This window comes from Ascaphus truei, chromosome 3, assembly GCF_040206685.1.
Source record: "Ascaphus truei isolate aAscTru1 chromosome 3, aAscTru1.hap1, whole genome shotgun sequence".
NCBI classification, from domain to species: Eukaryota; Metazoa; Chordata; class Amphibia; order Anura; family Ascaphidae; genus Ascaphus; species Ascaphus truei.
In genome coordinates this window covers 360,044,297-360,072,166 of record NC_134485.1, presented here as the reverse complement: position 1 = coordinate 360,072,166, position 27,870 = coordinate 360,044,297, and the positions used below count along the sequence as shown (strand labels likewise).

Here is a 27,870-nt window from a genome sequence, read left to right as displayed (position 1 = left end):
GTGATGAGACTGTGACCAGGGACCTGGCACAGGAAAGACATCCCTGCGGGGATAGGGAATCCCCAAATTAAAGACAGAGACATACCTTTCATAGGGAAGCAGCTGAATCATTATGTGTGGCTAGAAGATCACTGTGAGGGGCAGTTAGCCCACAACCGTCAATAAAGATGTTCCTGATTAAAGATACTCTCGTGTGTAAGTGTGGAGTCATTACACCGAGAGGGGCACCACGGAGGAGTTCCTCACCAGGACCATCCCCAAGCGACAGAAGGGATCTTGATGAGGTGGAGGCGCAGCACTGGATATAGGTAGGACTCAGCACACTACCTCAGCTGCCTGTCTGGGTTGGCAAATCCCCACACACCATCATGCGGGAGACTCAGGAGTCCTGTTGCCAACAGGTGCACCACCAGACATCACACTGTAATGGGGACTGGTTAGACCACAGGGGCCAATATGAGATTGGGTGGGTCAGGCCAGTCCAGAAAACCCGTTACATTTGGAGGCACTGCTGAGAGAGACCTGTCAACAGGACAGGCTTTTGCTAGGTCACTTGGAAATAGGGAGAGTGTCTGCTGCCACTTTGTGCTGCGTTGGGACGGACCTAGGGTTAGTCAGGGGGCTGACAGACTTGTCAGTTCGCAGGGACAACCTAGGGGCCTGAAAGGAGTTGGGGTATTGGAGCCGGGCTATAGCTGTCCTAGTCACCTTGAGGTAGTGCTAGTTGGTAGGATGCCTAAAGGGATAGCCTGTTAACGTGGTCAGGAATCCTGGAGAGGGTCTGCACTAGGCTAACCAAGATAGGTAGACGCCCAAGTACTGCATGGAAGCCCCAGAGTACTCTAGCCCATTCCAGACCACTTACCGTAGGTAGCACAGACTGGGAGGAAGGAAATACAGCAGACACTGAGAGAGTGAGCCTAGCCTGAGGTAGTGCATACACGAGTCCAGCCTACATTAGGTACACATGGTGGTGCATCAGGGAAATCTTTATTGTGCCGGTGTGGTGGCTGCCCCGCAGAGAGGAGCTCCATGTACAATAATCACGGAAACAATATATCTATGGCGACCGCAAGAATGGAGGATCCGCGTGGTGCGGATAGTCCAAATTGGCGACCGGAGGCTGACGGGGAGAGCACACCTGGCGTGCGCCCCGCTGAAGAGCAAGCGGTTACTGATATGACCGTGACGAGTCTGCTATGGAGTGGAGTGAGAGCGGTGACCGCACCGTTTTGGTCCTGCCTAGGACACCGGGGCGCTACCCTGGAGGACTGTGTTGAGGACATTGCTATAACAGGAGGAGAACACAGTGAGAGTGACTGTCAGTCGGAATACAAACAGATGAACGCTACCTCATTCATTGACCAGACTGACAGTGCAACCCAAAATGGTGGCTCCCGCTTCCCTGGGAGACCGCATGGGCCGATTGCAGAGGATCCGGCAAATGCAAAATTTGCAAGGGGTTGGTCAGGAGCGGCGCCAACAGGAGAGCCCCGCCCTGATGGGGGGTATGGCACGAAAGCTGCGGCCGCGCCTTCATGGACAGTGACTCACTCAGCCCCAGTGCTGAGTCAATCGATTAGCCTGTGGGACCCTCCCCTAATCTCAACCAGGGGGAGTGGTTTCCAACTATGCCCCGTGGGTATGAATCCAGCAGAGCAAAGCGCTGGTGAAGCGACAGCGCTGCTACCAAAAGTAGTCCCTGCAGCTGGTGTTGTGTGCGGAAAGGAAGGGTATTTTGCACGCAAGGCAGCTGCAAGAAATCGGCTGGGATTGGCGCCAAAGGAAGAACCCCACCCAGTGGGGGATAAGGGCGCGAAAGCTGTGACCGCGCCCTCTAGGACTGAAAGAGGTGCGGCCTCAATTAAAGGACATCCTATCCCATTGTGGGACCCGCCCATAATCGCTACTACTGGGGGCAGGTTCCAATTGTGTCAGATAGGGGCGGAGCTGAACAAAGGAGTGGCTGACACTCCAACCCCTGTGGGTCACTCACGCGGAACCAGCTTCCAGAACAGACCATTGTTGAAAGTGGCTCCCACCAGGACAATGGCCTGCTCCCCAGACGTGAATACGAGGGTGTCTACTCAGCCCTATGCAGTACCAGGGGGGGGTACTGGTGATACGAGTAGCGGGCACTGAGACAGTGGTGGGCCTCTTCCTGCAATGCAGACTGCCCGGCGGTACCATGGGTACAGCGGCGCGCTGTCCACCGTGTGGCACGCAGTACCCGTGGCCTATGCCCACCTTTGTACCGATCCAACCTATTGACCCCCCCGGGGGATACGGCTAGGCTGTCCGCTGAGTCCCCTGGTGCACTGTGGACCAAGGGTGCAGATCCCGGAGAATGGGGATCGGAGCCAGTTAATATGGCTGGGTCTGAAGAGAATGGAGCGATCTGTCAGGCAACTGACCGGGAGAAGAGAAGGCGGTCGCCACGATCGGCGACCACAAGTACCCTTAACGTGGATTCCTCGGACGAGGGACCCAAAGAACTATCCAGTACCCTGGTCTGGCCGGTGGCAGTGTCCTGTGGAGGGAACAGGGTGAAAAGGCCACTTACCGGGAGTGACAGTGGGAGGAGTCGGGCGTCGCCGGTGGAGCGGAAGCCTGAGAGGCGGAGCCCTTCCATTCCGGGGACCGGCGGGTCCAGTGGCAATGGGCGATCCACACCCACCCTGCGGACTGGTAAGAATAGTCCTTGTTCTTGCCAGGCTCCGGTGCTGACACTAGCGGAGGAGGGGCCGTGCCAAGCCAAGACGGCGCACGTGGCAGCAGGTGGACTTCCAGATGTCATCGTGGAGGAAGAGATCCCGCATGGGGGTCCATCCCAAGATGGCGGCATATCCGAATCCGGCGATGACGTTGGTTCCGCCGGAGGTGGCGGAGCAAGCGGAAGTCGAGTACACGCGTCTCAGCGATGGGGCAGAGGTTCCCGATCACCCCGGAAGACAAAGAGCTGGCAGGCCGAGAGGCGGATCGAGAAGGGTGAGGCTCAGCCAGCGGAACCTCCGCTCAGTGGTACGGGACAGTCCGATAACGAAGAGCGGGTCGGAAACCCGCGGCTGCCAACCGCCTACCCCTATGCCCAACCCCACGCCCTAGATAATGCCCCTGCCCCAGTCACCTGTTCCCGGGGATCCTCATCCAGCTTGGGGGTTGGTGAGGAACGGACTGGGGAGAGACTAGGCAGCTTTGCCTCCGAGGGTGGTTCAAGGGGTGGCGGACAATTGGGGCACGTGTCGAAGTCCCGATGTTGCCTGAAGAGGCTGATGTGCAATTGGAGGAGACGCCGAAACACAAAAGGTGGTCCAGGCCCCGTTCAGTAGGGACCTCCGGGGTATGCTCTTGGGGGGGTACCGAAGAGGGAGACTCTCTAGAGTCTGGGCCCGAGAGGCCTAGGGAGACCCGTTGGTGGGTGCCATTATTTGAGGGATATGTGGGGTGGATGGACCGCACGTGGTTTCTGTTAGAAAGGGATGATGTGGTGGACTACTGGTGGGCTAAAGGGGAGTTCACGCCCGCCGAGAGAAAGAAAGAACTACAGTTCAGGTGGTTCCTGATAGGCCGGAACGAGATTGAACCAATGGGTCCTGAGATGTTATCAGATCCTGTGGACCCAGATGAGCCCTTGTCCTGGGTATTACCAGGGAGAGCGGGGAACGCCAATTTAACTAGGTGTAGTCGGGCTGAAAGGGCCATTACAGCCAAATACAAGTACTCCCATGGCTTGGAGTATCCATACGTCCCAGAACCCCTCATGCAGGAGATTTAGGATAACAGGGACCAATGGTTAAGGGAGACCATAGAAGAGTACATGGTCAATAAGGGGGGTGCCATTACTGGCAGTAAGGCGGAGGAATGGATTGAACACCTAATAAGGGTGTGGAGCATAGGGCGGAGTGTTTATAAACACAAGGTGGTGTACCGGCCTGAGAGGGGTTTGCCGCGCAGTTACAGCGTGACTGTCCTGGACATGGGGGGTCGAGAGGTTAAGAAACTCGATCCCCGGCACTATTATTAGGAGGTACTGGGTAGTATTGCGCGAGTTCGTGGCTGCTGGTCAGGGCGTGCTTGGCGCGATGTGAGTTGTTTCATACATCTACATGTTCTAATAAAAATGTGTGTATGTTCCATTTTACAGTGCTTCCTGAGGAAAGGTATTTCAAATTTAGGTCCCAGCCGGGGGCGGTGGGATTCACCAGGGGGAGAATGTAGCCATGCTCTAACATGGCTAACAGTCATCTCTCCTACTGACAGTAAGGCCTGGTAAGTTGTGGGCATGCCAGTAGTAATCATGGAGGTTTGCCCTCACACCCTGGTGAGGTGCCCTATGTATGGATGGGAGTGGTCACATGCTCTGAATCCATAATTAGTGATGTCAGAGTTGTGTCAGCCCCCAGAGGATACATAAGGCACAGCACTGATCAAAAGTTAGTTGTTGCTAAGCTGTTGGAAGGTTCGGGTCTGCAATGTTATGCAAGGAGTAAAAGTAGTGGTGTAGTTAGACACTGAAAAGTGATGAGACTGTGACCAGGGACCTGGCACAGGAAAGACATCCCTGCGGGGATAGGGAATCCCCAAATTAAAGACAGAGACATACCTTTCATAGGGAAGCAGCTGAATCATTATGTGTGGCTAGAAGATCACTGTGAGGGGCAGTTAGCCCACAACCGTCAATAAAGATGTTCCTGATTAAAGATACTCTCGTGTGTAAGTGTGGAGTCATTACACCGAGAGGGGCACCATGGAGGAGTTCCTCACCAGGACCATCCCCAAGCGACAGAAGGGATCCTGATGAGGTGGAGGCGCTGCACTGGATATAGGTAGGACTCAGCAGACTACCTCAGCTGCCTGTCTGGGTTGGCAAATCCCCACACACCATCATGCGGGAGACTCAGGAGTCCTGTAATGGGGACTGGTTAGACCACAGGGGCCAATATGAGATTGGGTGGGTCAGGCCAGTCCAGAAAACCCGTTACATATATATATATATTTATATATATATATATATGAAAAAGAAAAGAAAAAAACAGGCGCACACCTAGTGCATTAAAGTATAACAATGTAATTTATAGAACAATAAAAACAGTCAAATGCCAACTCACAAGTTTACACGGTAAATAAGCAGGTATGAGATAGGCTCTCATAAGCCAATACTGCCGTCCGACTCAGCAATGGTGTCCTTCTCCTGTGTGCTCTCCGTGTGGTTTCCTGCACCCGGAAGTGACATCTACCCGGTCGGGTGCCCCGCACAGGAAATCCCTCCGGGAACCAGCACCTTCAGCTCCCTGCTTCTGGTCGCTGCACCACCAGGGGAAAAAGGGATCCAAACTTCTGCTTTGCCTCTCACAGCCTGCAATAGTTCTCAAACCGCAGTAATGGTCTCCGTGGGAAAATGACTCCTCTGTCTTAGCCACACCCTACGCGTTTCGTCATCTATGATGACTTCATCGGGGGAACCTCTGATGCACACAGGAGAATGACACCATTGCTGAGTCGGACGGCAGTATTGGCTTATGAGAGCCTATCTCATACCTGCTTATTTACCGTGTACACTTTTGAGTGGGCATTTGACTGTTTTTATTGTTCTATAAATTACATTGTTATACTTTAATGCACTAGGTGTGCGCCTTTTTTTTTCTTCTCTTTTTCATAGGTATTAACAGGGAGTAGTGATCCCTTTGAAAGGGGCTGCCTTTTACCTGGATGCGTCATTTTGTAACAGGACTCTGTGTTTTTTAAGGTTTTTTAACGGTTTCAATCCATTGGTTTTTATTCATTAATTTTTAAATATTTTTTATTATATTTTTTATTATTAAAGTATTAGTACATTGCTTTTTATTTTATAAACGTAAAACCTTTGAATACATAGGTTTTTTTTATATATATACCTATCTTTGCCACCCCATTGGTTGTATTTCACAGTTAGGTGTACTTAATCAGTTTATTAGTTTACAATAGAGGCGCTACTTCGTTTTTTTGTTTTGTTATATATATATATATATATAAAAAGGATGGGCAGTTCAGTGGGGAGGGGGCTGGGGACAAACCTTAGCCTCCAAATGAATCCCGTAGATCCGAGTCAAACTACCTGGAATTTATGAGTACAAACACAAGGTAGAAAGTATCCTCCTCCTATCCTTGACCAAAGTACAGTTTCTCTAGACAATGATGAGTGGGGAACGGTGGTCCCTCCTGTTGGGAACGTACATGATCTAAATGCGGAGCATTGTTCTCTCCCTGACAGCAAGGTGCCTACCCCTGCAGGAGGTATAGATTTGTAATTCGGAACTGAGGCCTTGCCCATTGGCTTGATTCCCATTGATCAGTTCCAATTTTCCATGCTCCCAAAGCCCCCCAGGAGTCCTATACAAGCCAATGCCAATCAGGGTTCCACAGTTGTTCATGGCTAGTATCAGTGTCTAGGGGCCAACTGGAAAGTGAACTGTGAATCAGAGGCAGGCATCCCTTGTTACTGGGATTGATGGATTGACAGATCATCGTGGCGTCCAGGGTAAGCTAGCTTCAGCAGCACCCTAAACCCAGTGAGCTAGGATGCCCCTCTTTTTTTGCCATGTTTTGTATTGTATTGCTCCCTGTTGGCTCCAGTCAGAATAAACCTTTGTTTATTTAACCATCTCATTCTACCTGGTATTTGCAATCGCTGTGTAAAAGTCTACAATGACAGCCATTAAGGCTATGCGCATGAGATTACTAATGCCTGTTGTTTTGGCATACAATTAGCTTTGTGGATTCATAGTAACCTCAGGGAACATAACGTTCGTCACTGGTTTTGAGAACAGTAAGTTATGAGCTCTCAGTTAACAGAGGACTGTGGATCTGGCCCCTAGTGGATTGAAGCTAGGATTTTTTGTGAGTCTGGTGATCTTTTGCCATAGCAGGGCAGGATTCCCTTGCAGTCAGTAGGACGTAGTGCTATCCCAGCTGGTGAAGTCTTAACGGTCACCTTCCTCAATTTTGGGTACCAGCGGTCTGATGTAACATCACAAAATTACTTTTAGATGATTCTCTTAGTGCTTTTTAACTATAAAGCAAGAACAAATTACAGTATACAACATTTTAAAACATACAGCAGTAAATACTGTGGTTCAGATCCCAGGAACCCATTAGTTTAGATAATGTTAAAAGAAAAAAAAAATCTATGTGGCAAATTGTAACCCTAGGATTTGAAGATATAAATGTCTTTAAAATATTAATCACAAGCCCTGTTTGAGTGCTTTAAAAAAAATTAAATGTATTGTAGAAGTGATGTTTGTGAGCGTATTAATTTAAAAAGACTAAAAAAAAATCGATATTGTACTTGAAATAATTAAAAAATATAAAAGCACACAGTTTAGTGTCTTATTTCGGTGATAAGCAGTAGCTGTGCGTGGAAATATTTGGGATCCATTGACGTGCCTCCAAGGTCACAATAAAGAAACACAGGATTTTCATATCAGATAGGAGTATTTTTGTGCAAGAACACTGCCTTTGAAGCTTTGAATCCTTGTGTTAATTCTCCTTGTGATCTTGTGCAATTCACTTTGGTCCATATTAACTAAACTGTGCTTTGCCATTACACCATCAAATGAATGGGCAGCAATGTATCTTCCTGTGCCAGAAGATATCTTAACAACACTCGGTACATTGCTAAGAACAAAATATAATAAAACAATAATTTTAAAGCAAGATTAAACTTTTAATATTGTGGATTTTAAAAAATTCAATTATGTCTGCCTTTTGCCAATATTTCTTTTCTTTCTAATACATGATTACAGATCACAATATACAGTAGCAGAAATTCAGTTATTGCATCTGCTTAGAGAATATCTACATTTTTGCATTCTGGTCTGTATAAACCCTATATTTACTCCACATTGAAAGAAATTGAACGTAAGTCCAGTTCAGTTTTCACATTTACATGCTTAATCAGTGCTTGATATTCTATATTTTTACAGCAGTAAAGATAACATTTTAAGACCAGCAACACTTACCTCTTTCTGATGGTACTTAATTGCCAATTTTAATCTAGCCAGATCATTGCCATTCTGTTCTTCTAACAGTCCACCATCATCCCTATAGTTAAGAATAATCTCTAATTCTCTTGAACTCCTTGTCTGATCCAGAAGGTCTTTAGCAAATTGCTTACATTGCCTTGACAGTTCTTCATATTCAGATTTAAATTCATTTTCCACTTTGCTTAACTCTTGCAGTTCCCAGCTGAGTTGGAATGCTGTTAGAAATGGATCTTCACTCGACAGGGCCACTAAAGATGGGCTTCCCAATGCTCTGTAGATATTTAGTCTTGACCGAGAATGTCGAAGACTATCCACATCGGATCCTGAGACACATTCAACACAGTTACAACGAACCTCATGTGGTCTGGGTATAGAAACACCTTTCTGCACTAAATGTTTTATAATTTCATAATTGTTTGTATGAGCAGCCAAAATGATTGGAGTAATATCAGGAGTGAATTCTGAGAACTGTTTATCTAAAAGTATTGGTGGAACCTGCAAAGAAGAAGAAAACATTCATGACATTAATATAATATGTACGGTATAATTACTGTTAATTTATCTGCGATTAAATAATTTGCAGATGTTACTTTAGGTTAACTTTTGGCATTATAGGGACTTATTTTTTTAATTTTTTTTTACATTTTGTAGTTCGTAGTGTACCTACATGTTACAAAGATGAAACAATCTAGTTTCAACTGACATTACCATAGGTACAGTACAAACATTTGCTTCAATCAATGATTACCTTGATACATCTTAGCCAAGTATTCACACGTTGGTGGTCTAATTAGCTGAAACAATTTAGAATTTTAGCATTCTATTGCAATTATTTTCAATATGTTTTTACTTAAAGCAGCAACTAACCCAGAATCCAATATGTGCCTAGTCTATATTATGTTAGTATGTTGTCTCCTAAACATACCTTGCTGTTTTTTTCCCTTAGTGTTTCAAATCCTGAGTTTTTTAATCTGTAACTTCTGGGATTTCCATGGTAACCTTTATACTACTGGAGTGTGGGGAGATCTCTATTTTAACCTCCTGGATACTTAATATTTAAAATGCTTATTTCTCGTAAACGTAAGTAAAAAACATTAAATGTAAAAATCTGCACAAACTGCTGCTTTGAAATCCAAATGTCACAAATATTACTATGTTACACATTATGCTTAGCAGCTGGATTGAAAACCCCTCCAGGATCATAGACACGTAATTGCTTTTTTAGCAATCTTATGATTGTGTTGTGTCACTTGATGTTAGCGAGAGGGGGGCGCTCTGGGACTCCACCCTCCCCTTGCTCTTTCTTTCCTGCCAGTGCAACCAATGGGAGCTGGCCTGTGGTAAAGGGTATGGAGAGGAGGGGTGTCTGCCAGTGTGTGTGTGTCAGAGTGTGTTTGTGTGTCTGGCTGGTTACCTCTGATCCATATTTGGGGTTTTAGAGTGTCAGCCATTGAACCTCTCTGTCCAACATGAAATGCATATGATTGTATGACAATAAAGAATTTATGTGTGTTTTACCTTTCCAGGAGTGCTAACCAGTGGAGATTGAGAGGCTATGAGTTTCAAGGTGTCTAGGTAGCCGGGGTTCAGAGTTGCTGGCAACCCCAAAAAATTATCCGGGAATCAGGTCAGATTCCCGGGGACATATAGACACATCACCCCAGTCAAAATCTTCCCTTGAAAACAGTTACGGGACTCTCCGCCAGGTTTCCCTGCTTCAATACAGACCAAAATGGTAAATGAGGGCATAGGGATATATGTATCCTGGGTAAAGTCAGGGGTCCCTAAGTTATTGAGGGTTCCCCAGTATATGCCCAAGTTCCCCCGAACCAGTATAAAGGTTCGGGTTACTCCAACCATATATGAGGTTGCGAAAGTTTTTATGAAACCTAAATCCTCGTTCCAGTAACAGAAGGAGATACAGCTCTGAAAATGAACCTAAGCGTTTTTTCATTCTACTTTAGGACTTAGAAGAAAACTGATGAAACATATTTTGTTTCATAAATGTGTAACAGTCCAGAAGGCTATGAAGTCTAAGTCAGGTTTGCAGTGTGTGAGGATATGGCTAGTGGGAATAAAAGTATAGAGTCCCATTCTACCCCTTATAGCCAAAAGACTTAGACAGGATAAAAGTGTTAATGTATGTTTTATTAATAGGGTAAGCTTAAAATGTATTATGCTCTAGGCGGATTGTAGATTTGATTGATTTGGCAAAAAATAAAAATATTCCGTCTATGTTGTTGAGTCTGGACGCCGAAAAGGCCTTTGATAGGATTGACTGGCCCTTCCTCAGGGAGACGCTGGGGGCGTTTGGGTTCGGGGGGCGCCTTCTAGAGGCAATACTAGCCCTTTACAATGGTCCCACTGCAAGGGTGAGACACCAAGGATTCCCCTCGGAGATATTCAACATCCGTAGCGGGACAAGACAAGGTTGCCCACTTTCACCGTTAATATTTGCCCTCTGCATAGAACCGTTAGCGGCTCATATCAGAGCAAGCCCAGATATAACAGGGATAGATATAGGGGAGCAGCATCATAAAGTAGCGTTATACGCCGACGATGTAATCTTGACACTGTCAAAGCCCCTCACCTCCTTGCCCAACGTCTTTGCGATCTTGGGAACTTTCAGCTTGGTGTCGGGGTTTAAAATTAACCAGGCCAAGTCGGAAGCGCTTAACATCAATCTACCCAAGCCGGTCGAAAAATTGATAGAGCTCAACTTCAATTTTAAATGGCAACCCTCCGCTATCAAATATTTAGGGGTGTATATCACAAAGGACTACAACACACTATATAAAGCAAATTTCCCCAGAATAATGAAGAAACTGAAGGAAGATCTCAGGGTTTGGGCGGGTTATGGCATATCGTGGTTTGGGCGGATCAACAGTGTCAAAATGAACCTGCTGCCTAAACTACTATATCTGTTTCAAGCCCTCCCAATACCTCTTGTTAGGACTGAGGTCCTCACGCTGCAGGCTCGCATTATTCAATTTATTTGGAATAAAAAAAGCCCACGAATTGCGAAAAGCATACTGACAAAACCAGTAACAAGAGGAGGGTTAGCGGTACCTTGCTTGTTGGCATACCACAAGGCGGCACAACTATGCCAAATTGTCCAGTGGCACTCGAACCCAGCAAATAGAAGATGGGTGGCCCTAGAAACAGAATGCTGTGCGCCAGTAAAACTGCACGATCTGATTTGGCTTCCAAAACAGTGTAAGAAATCATTAGGGATGCCACTCTGCGCAATTGCGAACTCGCTAGCGGTCTGGGAGTCATCTAAATTTAAAGCTAAATTGACCACACGTCAGTCGTTGATGACCCCCCTGGTGGGAAATCCGGATTTTGCTCCAGGGCTGTTAGGTGACAAATTTTTAAAATGGACGCAAGCGGGGTACTTACGATTAAAGGACCTGGAAGGACGTAAATATATCAAGACGTTCGATATGATTAAGGATGAGAAAAAGCTACCCAACACAGAATTATTTAGATTCCTCCAGGTTAGGGCTTTCTATAATAAATTCCCGGTTCGCACAGCACGAACCAATTTCGAACAGCTGTGTTCCAGAGAGACGGACACAAGAGGACTAACTTCTCGGATGTACAGGGAGGTAGTCTGTCCGAAGACTTCCGACGCCCCCCGACTGAAATACATGCGACATTGGGAGACAGATTTAGGGGAGACACTAGAGGACGAGGAATGGGATCAGATATTACAGGCAGCTGCCAAAAGCTCAATTTGTGCCACGTTGAAGGAGAACGCATATAAAGTCCTAATGCGGTGGTACCATACCCCATTGAAATTATCTAAATTTATCAAGAGCTATTCCCCGCTCTGCCCAAAACAGTGTGGGGAAACGGCTGATTTAAAACATATGCTGTGGTCTTGCCCGAAAGTGGTCCCGATTTGGGAATCTATTAGAGATTGGCTAGAAAGAATCCTCAACTTGGAGATCCCCCTGGACCCGTGGCTGTTCCTCGTGGGCAGACGGCCTCAGGACGTGTCTAACGCGACACTCAAATTGGTTGCACATTTCGCAACCGCCACGAGGTGTGAGATCGCAGCAGTATGGAGACAACAGGAATTACCCACTATAGCTAAAATCAGGAACAGAATCTGGCATGTCTGCCAGATGGAACAGTTGACGAGTTGGATCAACGACTCTGGCTCCAAATTTCTAAACGTATGGGCCCCATGGCTGGCCCAAACAGACATCCCGGGGGTGGACGCCGCCACAATTTTGCATTAATATAGATAAATGCGTTCTCCTTGGACAAAGCAGACCAGACGAGATGATGACATAGCGACGGAGAACATAGAACCACCGGGATATCCACAACACACCCTAGCGTACACATAGAGCTAATAGCAGATCCTCCGCTCCGATGCAGCAGTTACAGGTGCCCCCCACCCCCACCCACCCTAATGTGTCTCACCCCAGTCTAGTTTGTCCTGTCCGTCTTAGTGATGTGGTTTACGTGTGGTTTGTTACGTCTGTCTCATGTCCTGTCTACGTGTCACTGTTTTGATGACAAAATTGGGTATTCTGTAACGTATGCCAATAGGTGGTGATATTATGTATGCTCTGTAATACCTAATAAAAATGAGAGTTATAAAAAAAAAATGTATTATGCTTATGCACTGTAAAATAAGCTGGGACTTTAAAAGCCGGTATTCTGAGTGAGCCAGATGGCTACCAAACTGTGGTGCCACTGTGTTTACTCGAGGTCTGGACTTGAAAGCCACAGATGCTGCCAGAGGTGTGAAGAACATTTGGGCAGGTTGGCTAGGGGAAGTACCCAGGTCCTGGGATCAATACAAGCCGTTCCAGCTAGTACTCGCCTTCCCAGACTTGGAGGCACCTAGCTCAACGGGTGGCTTCTGAATGACAAGTGGCTGAGGTGGAAAACTCCCGCATGACCTTGTTTCATTCTCTCTCTCTCTCTCTCTCTCTCTCTCTCTCTCTCTCTCTCTCTCTCTCTCTCTCTCTCTCTCTCTCTCTCTCTCATCACGGGAGATGGGGGGAGTCCATCTTTGGCCCTGGTAGCAGACAGCAGAATAGCTCTCTGCTTCCGGGTCTTACTGAAAGGCTCCTCTGCTGCTAACCCTGCCCCCACCCTCCTGTACCAGGTCAACCATCTGCTCTCCTCCCCACCCCCACCCTTCTCTGCTGCTAACCCCACCCCAATCATCTACCAGGCCTATCGTCTTCTCTGCTTTCCACCCCACCGGCATCTGCTGCTAGGCCAACCATCTGCTCTTCTCCCCACCGGCATTCCCTGCTCTGTGAAAACCGGGACACTCAGCAAAAAAACGGGACATTTCAGGGTATGTTGGCCCACTGGGACACATCATAAAAAAACGGGACTATCCCGGCTAAACTGGGACATCTGGCTTTTCCCTTTATAGCAGGGCAGGGAGTTTGCTGGTTATGGCAATTGCTAATATCTGACTGCACATTCAGCTACTGGTCCATCACTGTGTTATATTTACATACTGGGGATTATTTGCTAGGACACACATGCTTTATACCTGGGTTGATTATTTACTACACCATTCCAACTATTAGTCTTGTGTAGTGCCGCTAATTTAATATCAAGGCCTGCTCGTCTATTCACCTTCGGTTGTATAAATTAACATTGAGTATTCACCAGCTATTATTATGTTCCCCACTGAGGCTTCACCCTCCCTGGTGACCCTATTTGATCACCTATTTTGGTGTTATGCTACCTATTTATTGTGTTACTTACACTTATGAGGCCACATCTGCCCATTTGGTTTGAGACATTATTAATACACTACCGTCCATTCATTGCTCTGCTTCTTATCCTGTTATTTTTTCAACGAGTACTAGTAAGAAGTATAGGTGGCAGATACGCTTATACACTGTATATATTTTTAATCACTGTTTCTAATTTGTACAGTGACATATGTGTAGCCCCCTGTAAACAGCACAGGCTATACCTATCTTCCTCCTGCTGTGGTAAGTCCTGTTAGAGGCAGGCACCAGTGGTGATCATGGGGTTTCCCCCCTTCAAGCCCTGCTCTGATTGATAGATGCATGCCCCTGACTCTGCTGCAGGCATGAGACAGAGGGGTGATACTGCTGACATCATGATGGGTGGGGCTAAGCCTATTAAGCAGCCCATTCCTGTAAGTGACGGGGCTTTTTCTATTCTGGAGTCTATGAGGAGTGGACTCTGGAAGTCTGTCCTGGGAGTGAGAGGAGTATACCTAGCTCCGTCCTGGGAGCAGCAAGAGAGTGAACTCTGGCCTATGACAATTGGACAGCGAGCCGAGTTCAGGTGGACCAATGCCCCTCACCCCGATGATGGGGGGATGGGGAGAATCCATCCCCCACCCAGAGGATACCCTCTGAGGTGGGCAGCGGGGTATTAAGGCCCCAGCCAAGTCCATCCTGTCGGAGTGTATGCTTGGAGGGAAGGAGAGGAGGAAAGGCCTGTACAGATTGGAGGGCCGTGTGTTTTGGGGACATTGCTGTTGTTGTTGTGGCTGCTTGCCACTACGCCTGCCGGGCACTGCTCTACCCAATAAAGAGAGACATTACCTTTTTACCAATGACTGCTGTGTGATTTTGGAGCATCCACCCTGGGACCAGGGGTCACTGTTCTATACAGGTCCTACCCCATACCCTGGGAAGGTATAGAGGATGGTGGCGCTGCACCCCCACTGAAACCATGGATATTGCCCCAGAAGTCTGGTCTTGTGATCCCCCACACCACCGCGGGAGACTCAGGCCCTCCTGTTCTACACAGGTACGCACCACTCAGTACATGTAATCCGCCCTCACACACCCTAGATATGTCAGATGAGTCTAGAGGGGGGGGAAATAAGGGTTACATTTGGAGGCGCTGCTGAGAGAAAAAGGACAGGCTTACAGCAAGGCAGAGCAGAAAGAGTGATGTGCACTTTCCGGTCCAGTGCTGAGGAACGTAGGGCGCAATTGCACACCGGGGGTAGTCAGGGGAGCGTGGATCACGCTCCCGCACAGTACGCCCTGGGTGCCCTAAGCGTGTGGCGTAAGAGGGGTGCATAGCTATTGCTGTCCTAGTTCCTTGAGGCAGGTAGTGTGAGGCAACTGGGGTGTCAGCCTGCTAACTAGTCCAGGGCCTACACTATGAGTGGCCAATAGAGGGACGTCCATACCTAGGGAGATGCCCGGTACTCTAGCTAGCATCCACAGAACGCACCACAGAGCATTGGCCGGAACGAACATTGAGCACAGTACACACACAGAAGGAGTCCTGCCTAGCCTGGGGTACGCCACCTCATATTAGTGGGTACCAGGATATACATGCAGAGAGAAGTGGAAGGTGTCAAGGAGATTAGTCAGTGTCTAGGAGCAAAATACACCTTAGACATTGAGGAGAGTAGACAATTACATGTGGTGGGCGCATCAAAGATGGTGGCCATCCCTACATGTGCTCCGCGGAGCAAAGAACCCTCCAAAATGGCGACCAACGCGCCATCCACGGCCCAGCAGATAGCAGCCGATCTAAAATGGCGTTTCCCGCCAATCCTGGAGTGAGCACGTGAATCGTGAAAAAGAACTGTACGAGAAATGTGGCGGGAAATGTGCAGGGGTTTGGCGCCAAACCCAGATCCCCTGCAAGAAGAGCAGAGCGGCGCAAAAGCCGAAAGCCCACCCACCTGTGCTGTGACTGGTCAGCAAACCAAGTCACATCACACTGAAAGAAGGAGGGCCCCGCCTCTGGATTCCACCAGAGGGAGGGGGCACAAGGAGAGCCAATCAGGAGCGTCCTTAGCAAAGGGAGGGACAGGAAGCGAGAGCTAAGAGCTTCACTTCTGTCTGGCATTCGAGGAGCAAGGAGCTGAAACACTGAACTGTTCAACCCTTGAGCTAACCATGTCGGAGATGAGCACTACAATCTATCAACTGCCAGGAGGCTTATTGGTAGTGAAGGTAGCGGAGCACAAATACCTCCGGTGTTTGTGCGTTCACTGCGGGATACCGGGCGCGGTACCAAGCACCAAGGCACGATGCAATCAATGTGGCACGTTTTACCTATGGCCGAATGAGCCATGGCCTTTGATCGAGACCCCGCGGGGTGCCTCTCCGGGAACGTTAACGGAGGTGGTGGAAGGTAAAGACAAGACTGCCCTGGTCCCCCGTTACACCCAAGCGGGAGGAACCAAGGCCCAGCCCGCTGCCGAACCGAGCGAGCTGGCGACAGTGAAGAGCGCGACCGCAGTGGAGGTACCGGAGCGAGACTGTTTCGTACCTATACCCACTGGTTGTATTGCAGAAGAACCCAGTGACTCCCTAGCGGAGGATCCGATCCTGATATCTTCGGAGGAAGAGTTTGCCGTGCCATCGGTGGTGATGCGCCTGCCGGCGAACCACCCAAGCGGTACCAAGAAGGAGCAGACGAGTCCGGAAACCTTCCGACGGCGAGCGCTGGTGCAGCCGGAGGCCCGTAAGAGTCCCACGGCCGTGGTGACTCCCAGTTCGGCGGAAACGGAGACCGAGACAACCCCAGAGGATCCCAAGATCACCAAGCAGCAGCGGAGCGGTAAGGAGACTCCACCACCCCCTTACTCCCGCCAGGCGACAGCAGAAACCACGGAGGATGAGAAGGAGAGGCTTGCGGCCTACTTGTCCGTCCGTGACCTGGATTCTCCGTCAACGCCCATGCCGGTCCGCAACGCACTTCCAGTGCGTGACCACGGAGCGGAGGGAGATTCTAAGGGCACAGCTAATGACGTCACTTCCGGTTCCACCGGGAAACAAGGCCCGGGAGCGCTGTTCTCCTCACAGAGAGTAGCCATGGCCACCCTGAAGAGCCAAGATCCATCGAGAGAGGCGCGACACATGGCGGAGAAAGCGCCCAAGAAAGCATCCCTTGGTCGCGGTATCACCCGTTTGCTGGACAATTATATGAATGTTGCCCCTGCCCCAGCCCCATCGGCCCGGTCACTGTCCCTGCCCCGTCACGAGTATTGTCACCGGGACCTAGCGGGGATAAATTAAGCAAATAACCTAAGTACTCCAAGGACTTGCGGGACTGGAAGTTGAACGATGAGGTACCCCTCATCGTTCAACTCCCAGTCCCGCAAGTCCTTGGAGTACTTAGGTGATTTATGGGATGGGGAAATACCCTATGATCGTGTGATACCTGTGTCTAACCCTGTGCCGTTTTCTCCTAGCGCTAGAGGGAGAGCCCGAGGGTCACATACTCCAGCAGAGTCTGGGCCTGTTCCGGAGGTGGTTCACAAGATGAACCCTACCATTTACATCAATGCCAAGGGGAGGAGAGATTGCTCGCGCTCTACGGAGATGGGGACGTCCGGTGTTGCCTCGCAGGCAGAATCTGAGGTAGAGCACACTAGTCAGTCTACAGAATACGAGCACCGTGACAAATGGTGGGTGCCCCTGTTTACTGGGTACCCACAGGGATGGACCGTACACGATTCCTGCTCATTAAAAGCAACATCGTACTGCTGCGGCCGAGTTTATTCGAGCATTTGCCCGTTCTCGGCCGCAGCAGTAGCCTGGCGCGCGCCGGAGGGTGACGGGCGCGCGCCGAAGCAGCGGAAGAGCGCCCTCCAATCGGGGCGCTCTCCCTACCGCTGCCGGGTCCGCCGGGTCCCCCGGAACCCCCTGCCGCCGTCCCCCACATCGCGGGACACCAGGGCTCCCTCGGGGAGCCCTGGACGCGCGTGCAGGGGGCGCAGGCTCCCGATGACGCGTGACCGCGCATCGGTGACGCGCGGCACGCCGAGGGGCGGCCACTAGCAAGCCGGGAAATCTCCCGGCTTGCGGATCTGGCCGTAGTGCGATTAAGTGTGTCGCCAGTGTAGATCATTGGTGGGCAACAGGTGCCTTTACTCCTCAGGAGGTGGAGGATGAGATAGACCATAGATTCCGGGAGATCGAGCAGAAACTCATTAAACCCAAAGGCCCCAGTATACTGTTTGATGAAATTGCTCCAGAAGAGCCAGAGTTTTGAGTACTGCCAAGCAGGGCAGGGCACCGCAAGCTCACTAAATTGAGCCATGCCGACAGAGCCATAGTGGCTAGGTATAGGCAGCCACATGGATACGAGTACCCTTATGTGCCTGAGCCCATCATGATGGAAATAGAAGAAAATCGAGATAGCTAGCTCAGGGAGGCTATGCAGGAATATCTTCGGACCAAGTTTGGTCAGTGAGGTTATCATAACGAGGATAAAATAAGCGAGTTGGTAAGGATCTGGAGCATAGGGAGGTGCATATACATGCACAGCGTAATGTATCGACCGGAGCATGGGTCGGAGCAATCTTTCTCTGTGACCATCACGGATCATAATAGCAGAAGAATAAGGAAGCCAGATCCAAAACATTATTTTTAGGGTTCTCCATGTTGGGAGTACTCGTGTTTATTTTCTTGAACTACCTCATGTGCCAATGTTATGCTAACACTGCTATAATATGTGCTGTTTCCCAGGTTGTTCGCCGCAGGATGGTGCTGCTAGAGCTAGGTCCAAGTGGGGACCATTGGATTTCACCAGAGGGAGAGTGTAGCCCCCTGTAAACAGCACAGGCTATACCTATCTTCCTCCTGCTGTGGTAAGTCCTATTAGAGGCAGGCACCAGTGGTGATCATGGGTTTTCCCCCCTTCAAGCCCTGCTCTGATTGATAGATGCATGCCCCTGACTCTGCTGCAGGCATGAGACAGAGGGGAGGTACTGCTGACATCATGATGGGTGGGGCTAAGCCTATTTAGCAGCCCATTCCTGTAAGTGACGGGGCTTTTTCTATTCTGGAGTCTACGAGGAGTGGACTCTGGAAGTCTGTCCTGGGAGTGAGAGGAGTATACCTAGCTCCGTCCTGGGAGCAGCAAGAAAGAGAACTCTGGCCTATGACAATTGGAGAGTGAGCCGAGTTCAGGTGGACCAATGCCCCTCACCCCGATGATGCGGGGATGGGGAGAATCCATCCCCCACCCAGAGGATACCCTCTGAGGTGGGCAGCGGGGTATTGAGGCCCCAGCCAAACCATCCTGTTGGAGTGTACGCTTGGAGGGAAGGAGAGGAGGAAAGGCCTGTACAGATTGGAGGGCCGTGTGTTTTGGGGACATTGCTGTTGTTGTTGTGGCTGCTTGCCACTACGCCTGCCGGGCACTGCTCGACCCAATAAAGAGAGATATTACCTTTTTACCAACGACTGCTGTGTGATTTTGGAGCATCCACCCTGGGACCAGGGGTCACTGTTCTATACAGGTCCTACCCCATACCCTGGGAAGGTATAGAGGATGGAGGCGCTGCACCACCACTGAAACCATGGAGGCTATTACCCCAGAAGTCTGGTCCTGTGATCCCCCACACCACCGCGGGAGACTCAGGCCCTCCTGTTCCACACAGGTACGCACCACTCAGTACATGTAATCAACCCTCACACACCCTAGATATGTCAGATGAGTCTAGGGGAGGGGGGAATAAGGGTTACATATGTTTTATGTAACTCCTCTATTAATAAAGTTATATTTTTTCTCCATTTCTGGTGGTGTGCAACAAAGTGGATTTCTCTTTAAAGAGTACCTTAGTATTTTCTTTTTTTGGTTCCTGGATATAAAATGTTAAACTCTCTAATGCAACATTAAGCCTCTTTATGCAGGAAAATATGTATGAATAAGTAGTAATTGTTCTATTTCATTAATCAAAAAATTAATTGTTGCTACAGTATACTGTATGAGCCTTCACTCTCATACTTTTTTAATGCAATGTTGGTAAAATACTGTAATATATTACATTTTACTATTTGTGCAAGGTATCTTTTTAATAAACATCTTGTGTTTGTATCCATGTGCTTGCATTCGAGGCTATATTGGCTTAATAATAGCCATAGCCAAGACTTTGCTTTCTGACACTGACAAGTGACATGGAGTAGGATATAGACTCCAGCAGTGCATTATTTTTTTTTTTTACATTTAATTACGTAATGTACCTTATGCCCAGATCCACAAATCTCAAGGTACAATATTAAGTTAGGTTAACCTCACATTAACTGTTTTTACAGAGCTTTATGGATGTGAGGCTAAGGGCCTTCTACTATAAAGTGTGTTAGTGCTGATTTGGCCCTGCCATACAGAACGCCCTATTGATTTTAATAGGGCATGTGGTATAAGGCCCTCCGAGTTTCTCTCTCAGTAGTACTTATACATAGTGTTGTAAAAGTACAGCAAGAGGCTAGGACATATGGTCGCTGCAGATTTGCTGCGACCAAATGACTGCCGGTGCTTTACCGTGACTCACCCAACCACCAGGACCAGTCGCCGCTGGCTGCTATGCCACTAAATCAAGTGCCTAAGCTTAACCCTTAGCCTAAGCCCATGCCCTAAAACACCCTACCCTAACCCTAATCGCTAAAAACCGGTAAAATTAATCCCCTACCTTACCCACTAAAACCACTAAAACTAACCTTATACCTGTAACCAGGTTCCCCCATTGCTCCGCAACCCCCGTTACCTCCGCTGATGGTGGGTGCTGCCGGAGCCAAGCGGCAGCCCCGCCGGCGTTCCTGGAGGGTGGGGGCTGAGCAGGGATCACTCCGGTGCTCGGAAGGTCCCCAGCCGCTCCCGCGAGCGGCGCCGACATTGCCTATGTAGTTGCGCATGTGCAATGGGTCGGGGCAGCTAATGGCCACTGCGGAGGTAGGCGCATGCGCAGAGGTAGTGCGCGCGAGGCGGCCATAGGGGAGAATAGCTCCCAAGAGATAAGCCCCCAGGGTGCACAGGGGCAGAGTCAGGTGACGCCAGGTAGCCAATAGGGCTGTAGTATCTCCCTGCTCGGGGATAGATACATATCGCAGGGTTTAGGAGCACGTCAGTTGACATCAGGAGCAGCTAGGGGAAGGAGGTAGGGTGCAGGAGTCAGTGACTCTCTGCACTAGGCCAGTAGCCCCCTAGGCCCCAGATAGTCCTGAGCCACCAGTAGTTGAGTGTTGTAGGGACAGGCCCCAGGTTAGGGACCCTGCCCCTTACTACACAGAGTTAGAGAGGGACACAGCGGACGCCGCGCGTCCATCCAGAGGTTTGGGCTCAGACCTCCGCTGTCGCTGCAGCAGCCATCCGGGTGGGATCGCCGCCGACGGTAGTTCCTGGATTCGTCAGCCTTCGGATCCTTTGTGAAGCTCCTTGGCAGGCCCGGGCACTGGAGTGCTCGGCAGGTAACCATCAACAAGTGCACCAAGGATCCTACATAAATTATTAATACGGGACTAGTGGCTGCGCAGTCACACATATCTCCCTTTAAGGGTGCGGGACATATTGTGGGGGTTATTGGACACGGGGTGGGATCACCCGGTGTAGGTGGGAGCGTCCTGCGAGATGCAGTAGTCAGTGTCTCCTCTAGAGAGGGACACCTATTGATTTATGAATACGTACATGCTATGCAGTAAAGCCAGTTCTGTCTCACATCTGTTTGCTTAATGTGATTGTTTCCTGTGAGGGCCTCCTCCCACTCTGTTGGGATCCCTCCCAGGTGGAGGCGTTGCACCACGAGATCGTATTATATGTATGTACCACAGGCTCCCCAAGCGGAGGCTTAGGCTCCCGAGAGCCACACAGGTTACACAGCAGGTAGTAGCGTCTGCATTCACAGGGAATACCCGTTACATTTGGAGGCGCTGCTGAGATTCAGTCCTGGGGTGCCCTACTCAGTAGTTCACGTATTATCCTGTCAGTCAGCATGTCTGCGCTCACGCCCAAACAAGTGGCCGACAGGGCCGAAAAGTTAGGAGAGCTCCTGCGACACGTAGTAGCCGTAGACAGGGTACCTGTCGATGTATCCATGTTTACTGTCTGCAGCACAGTAAAGACATTACCTGGTCTGGCAGGCGCCCGCCTCATCAGCAAGCACTACAACATTGACCGGCAAGAGAACTCCCTATTGCTGGCCACTGAACACGCTATACCCCCTGATAGAGGCCCACGAGTAGTGTATCTACCAGAGACTTTACCGCAAGGGTGCCCGCTAATCTACCCTGGAACCGTTTCCAGTCACGTAACTTCCCTTACCAGAGATGAGGGTTGGGAAGATAATTATATGGCCTCCAGTACACCCATCAGATCAGACATATCCCTACCCCGAGTGACTTTCTCTTCTGATGCTAGGCAAGGGGCCACCAGCTGGGCCGGTAGCCCGCCAACATCACCGGTCCCTAAACGGTTAGTGTACAGCTTCACCCCAACCCCTAACAGTCAGGGAGCGGGGATCGCAAGTTCCTCAGACAGTGGCGGCTCCATGCTAGGAGTGACATTCCCGCAGCTTGTGGAAGCTATAACTACGTCCGCCCAAGCCCAAAATTACAGGAAGTTGAAGGCATTTTCAGGAATGGTTCCTGTCCCCACAGGCGAAGAAAGCATCGATTCTTGGAAGGAACACACCCTCAAGGTGATCGATGAATGGCCCTGCTCTGAAACGGTCAGACGTCAGAGAATCCTGGAAAGCCTCCGACCCCCAGCAACCACCATGGTCAGTGCACAGCGCGACCAAGACCCTAATCTCTCTGCTCATCAGATGGTAGACTTGTTAGTCCAGATCTATGGCAAAGATGAAGAGGAGAGTGAGCTGTGGTTCAAATATTACGGTCTCCGACAGAAGGAGACGGAAGACCTGTCAGACTTCCTTCAACGAATCCAGCTGGTCCTGTGTAAATTGCGAACTTGCGGCCTCATCTTAGCCTCAGAGATGGACGAATACCGATGCAAGCAGTTCCTCCGAGGGGCCATTCCCATGCATCACATCGTGATCATGATCAGGTGCTCACTAATGGAGGGGCCTCCCCCTACCTTCATGGACATTTTGGGGGTCGTCAAAGGGCATGAACCCTATACCAAGCTGCATACAGGCACCAAGGTCAAAGATCCCCTGCGAGTGACATCCCGGGAGTATCCGCTCGCCGGATCAAGAAACCAATCAAAGAGGAAGAGGAGCCACCCAAGTCACCCTCAACGAAAGGTCGGACTTCGGGGAGGTCCTCCCCTACTTACCCAAGATGACTGGATCCTAAGGATATCGTCTGCTATGGCTGTGGACAGAAAGGCCATTTCTCCAGAGAGTGCCCTGATGGAGTCACCCAAGAAAAGAGAACGGCCAGTAAAGGAAGCCCGGCTAGGTCCATGATCTGTCGGATACAGACCACAGAAGCCAAGACATCCGAGGCCACCCCTGCGCCTCCCGAAGCTCCTACTGACCTAAGCCCAGACGATGGAACTCCGGCCGGAGACGGCTACTGTCAGGTTGGCCCCTCTGCCATCGTGCTTGTGGTATTAGAAGGAGTCTATGCCTCTGCTTTACTAGACACCGGGTCCCAAGTGACCATAATATACCGACCATTCTACGACCAACACCTTAAGCACTGTCCCCTGCGGTCGGCGGAACATATGAAGGTGAGGGGGTTGAGCAATGAAGATTACCCATCGATGGGATTGTGAGGTTCAACTGGAGATACTTCAATTGAATACCGGCAAGAAACATCCCATGCATGTGGAGGGAATGGTATGCCCGAAGCCTCATGGACAGTGTCAGTACCCGGTCATCCTGGGAACAAATACGGATATAATGCGAGTCGTAATCAGAGCCTACCTGAAAGAGACCAATGAATTGCCGATGGCCAATCCACTCCTTTACCCTGTATTGAGAGAGGAGTGCAACAGAGTATGTGTCTTAGAGCGTCACGGGGACCTCTACAATCGTCAATGCGGACTGACGACCATTTTACCAGGGGGAGTGCAACGCCTGGCCGTCTGGTGCTGTTATCCGGATCGAGATGAGACCGATCATCTATTCTCTCTGGAGAGTGCCCCCGAGGAAGAGATCCAGAGAGGGTATAGGGTAATACCCGAAGTGAGAGAGTGGACAACCCGAATTCCTCTACGAACCTACGTGTATGTTCAAAATATCTCTCCATTTCCGATGGACATTGACGTAGGACAAAGTCTGGGCAGCATATATCCCGTCAGAACGGTAGAAACAGTGCCCCAGGTGAACGCCGCTGCAGTAGGTGAACAGTTAGTCGATCTGGACTTAAACTTCAGAGACTCGACGCTGCCAACTGAGTGGAAGGATCGACTGACAGCCAAACTGAATGAAAGAAGGACGGTATTTTCCACCAGCGAGATGGATGTGGGTCGCAGTCGCAGCGCCCAACACACCATTAGGTTGAGTGATGCCACTCCATTCCATGAACGCTCTCGTCGCATCGCCCCCAGGGATGTGGACGATGTATGGAATGACCTGAAGGAAATGGAGACCGCTGGGATATTGACGGAGTCTCAGAGTCCTTATGCATCCCCCATAGTGGTGGTAAGGAAGAAGAATGGATCTGTTAGATTGTGCGTCGATTATCGAACTCTGAATAATCGTACGGTACCCGATCAATACAACCTCCCTCGCATTGAAGAAATCCTGAATGCTCTAAACGGGAGCCAATGGTTTAGTGTGCTCGACTTGTGATCTGGGTACTACCAGGTACCTATGAGTGAAGAGGACCAGGAAAAGACAGCCTTCATCTGGGCTTCTACCAATTTACGCGTATCCCCAAGGTATATGTGGAGCTCCTGCTATCTTCCAGCGACTGATGGAGAAAACAATTGGGGACATGAACCCTTGGGAGTGTCTTGTCTACCTGGACGACATCATTGTCTTCGGGAAGACCCTGGAAGAGCACGAAGAGAGGCTGCTGAAGGTGATAGACCGTCTTGGAAAAGAAGGATTGAAGTTATCCCTCCACAAGTGTCGGTTTTGTCACACCTCGGTGACCTACGTGGGACACATCGTGTCTGCTCAAGGAATTGCTACCGATCCAGCCAAAGTAGAAGCGGTAGTGAACTGGCCACATCCCGAGAATGTCACGGAACTGCGATCATTCCTCGGTTTCTGTGGGTATTACCGTCGCTTCGTGGAAGGGTACTCAAGTCGAGCTAAACCCCTGAACAATCTGCTGAAGATATACCCTGAAGATACCGGAAGAAAGGCCACGTCGGCCCGTCAACCGTTTGGCGATAAGTGGACTCCCGAGTATGAACGGGCCTTCCTGAACTTGAAGAAAAGCCTGACTGAAGCACCAGTGCTTGCGTATGCTGATCCAGAACAACCGTACGTTCTGCATGTGGATGCCAGTCTCAATGGACTGGGCGCTGTCCTGCATCAGAAGCACCCCGAGGGTCTTCGGCCTGTAGCCTACATCAGCCGCAGTCTGACACCCAGTGAACAGAAATACCTGTACACAAGCTAGAGTTCCTGGCTCTCAAATGGGCGATCACAGAGAAACTTCATGATTACCTCTATGGTGTTACGTTTGAGGTAAGGACGGATAACAATCCCTTCATGTACATCAATACTTCCGCCAAGTTGGATGCAGCAGGGCACAGATGGCTGGCAACCCTATGTAACTACAGATTCTCTCTGAAGTACAAGCCGGGGCCTTTGAACATTGGAGTTGACGCTCAGAATTTAGTGCTACTCCCGATGATGATGAATGGGAAGAGATCCCTGGGCCTGGGATGCGAGCAATGTGTAGCATAGCGGCCGTCAATGATCAAGTGGCCTTCTCCGAACTACGAGTGGCAGATTCGTTAGGATGCCAGTTGCAGGCTATTCCCACCGCTTACTACGATCCCAAGCGGATGAACGTAACCCATGACAAAGTCATAAGATGGAAAGACTTAGTGGACTATCAAATGAGAGATCCAGTAATCAGCATCATTCGGCAAGCTGTTCAAAGATAGAATCCAGCTCTACTGAAGAGTGCTCCCCGAGACCTGATCGCGTTGCTAATGCGTGAGGTGGACATGTTCGAGACAGACAATTGCTTGCTCTATAGGGTAGTCCAATATCACAACCACCCTGATAGGCGACAACTGGTTCTACAACAAAACTTGAGATATATGGTGTTGAAGTCTCTACATGATGAACATGGGCACCTCGGTGTAGAGAAGACTTTTGGGTTAGTCTGAGACCGGTTCTTCTGGCCCAAGATGTGGGAAGCGGTGGAACAGCACTGCCGCCGGTGCGTCCAATGCAAGACTTTGCCTTTCAGAGCAGCACCCATGGCCCATCTCAAGAGTTCTGGTCCAATGGACCTGGTGTGTATGGATTTTTTGTGTATTGAACCCGATACCTGAGGAATCTGTAACGTGCTGGTCATCACGGACCATTACACCCGGTATGCTCAGGCCTTCCCCACAAAAGACCAGAAGGCCATTACAGTCGCAAAAATACTATGGGAGAAGTTCTTCGTTCATTACGGTCTTCCAAACCGACTTCACTCCGACCAAGGGTGAGATTTTGAGAGCACTCTGATCCGAGAATTACTCAAAATGCTGAACATCGCCAAATCCCGGACGACTCCGTACCACCCCGAAGGAGATGCTTTGCCAGAACAATTCAACAGGACCTTGTTGGACATGCTCGGAACCCTGAAGGGTGCGCAGAAAATGGAATGGAGTCGACATGTAGAAGCGTTGGTACACGCATACAACTGTACTCGCCATGAGTCCACTGGATTCTCCCCATACTTCCTCATGTTTGGGCGGGAAGCAAGACTCCCAGTAGATGTGCGTCTTCGAGTATCAACGGATGGGATACATAATGCAAAGTATGTGCAAAGGCTAAAGGACAATTTGCAGCAAGCTTACCAACAGGCTGAGAAGCCTACAGCTAAAATGAATGCTGGCAATAAGAGACGATATGACAATAAAGTCAAATATTGGGAGCTACGTCCTGGGGACGATGTGTTGCTTCGTAATCTGGGAGTCCCCGAGAAACATAAACTGGCGGACTGGTGGAGAGACTGTGTATATGAAGTAGAGTCACAGATGCCCGGCCTCCCGGTCTATCGCATCAAAGACACTGACGACCGGGTAAAGGTTTGGCATCGTAATCACATCGTAATCACATTCTCCCCATCCCCCAAGTGGGAGACGAAGAAGCAGAAATACTGGCCACACCGCTCAACGGTGAGTCCGACTTATCAGAGTTGGGTCAAGAGACAGTAAATAACGAAACCCACTCTGAAACTCCTGAAGACCCTATGGAAGGACCCTCTCAAAGGGACTATTCCACAGAAGGGGCATCTCCCGGAGGAGCTACGGGTAAAGGGGCCCGTAGGCCAACGCCTACTAAGGTGGCACCAACAGGTCAGCCTTTGGATCCACAGAGCCCATGCTTTGTCCGTCATTGTGATGTTCACTGAAATGTGCAATCTTATCTAGAAATGACAAGTTAAGATCGCATTGATTATTGCATTTTTATTAAATAACGATGTTGTGCCAATTTCATTATATAACTGATGTATATAGTTTTGAAGTCATGTGTCCCAAGTGGGGACGTTGGGGATTTTACCACGGGGAGGATGTAACCTGGTTCCCCCATTGCTCTGCAACCCCCGTTACCTCCGCTGATGGTGGGGCTGCCGGAGCCAAGCGGCAGCCGTGCCGGTGTTCCTGGAGGGTGGGGACCGAGCAGGGAGCACTCCGGTGCTCGGAAGGTCCCTGGCGGCTCCCGCGAGCGGCGCCGACATTACCTATGTAGTTGCGCATGCGCAATGGGTCTGGGCAGCTAATGGCCACTGCGGAGGTTGGCGCATGCGCAGAGGTTGTGCACGCGAGGTGGCCATAGGGGAAAATAGCTCCCAAGAGATACAGCCCGCAGGGTGCACAGGGGCAGAGTCAGGTGACGCCAGGTAGCCAATAGGGCTGTAGTATCTCCCTCCTTAGGGATAGATACATTTCGCGGGGTTTAGGAGCACGTCAGTCAACGTCACGAGCAGCTAGGGGAAGGAGGTAGGGTGCAGGAGTCAGTGACTCTCTGCACTAGGCCAGC

The 27,870-nt window shown here is 49.7% G+C and overlaps 1 protein-coding gene across 6 annotated transcripts in view; it reads right to left on the bottom strand.

Moving 5' to 3' along the window:
• Positions 1-27,870, bottom strand: part of TRPC4 (transient receptor potential cation channel subfamily C member 4) — a 350,871-nt gene that overhangs the window by 199,874 nt on the left and 123,127 nt on the right. For 3 of the 6 annotated variants that reach the window (XM_075592051.1, XM_075592050.1, XM_075592052.1), the window contains one exon: positions 7,998-8,516. The exons of 2 other annotated variants lie outside the window; for them this stretch is intronic. In XM_075592051.1, coding sequence (XP_075448166.1) covers positions 7,998-8,516 — 519 coding nt within the window. Of the gene's footprint in view, positions 1-7,997; positions 8,517-27,870 lie in introns of those variants that run through there. One more of the 6 variants, XM_075592054.1, reaches the window with a different exon arrangement.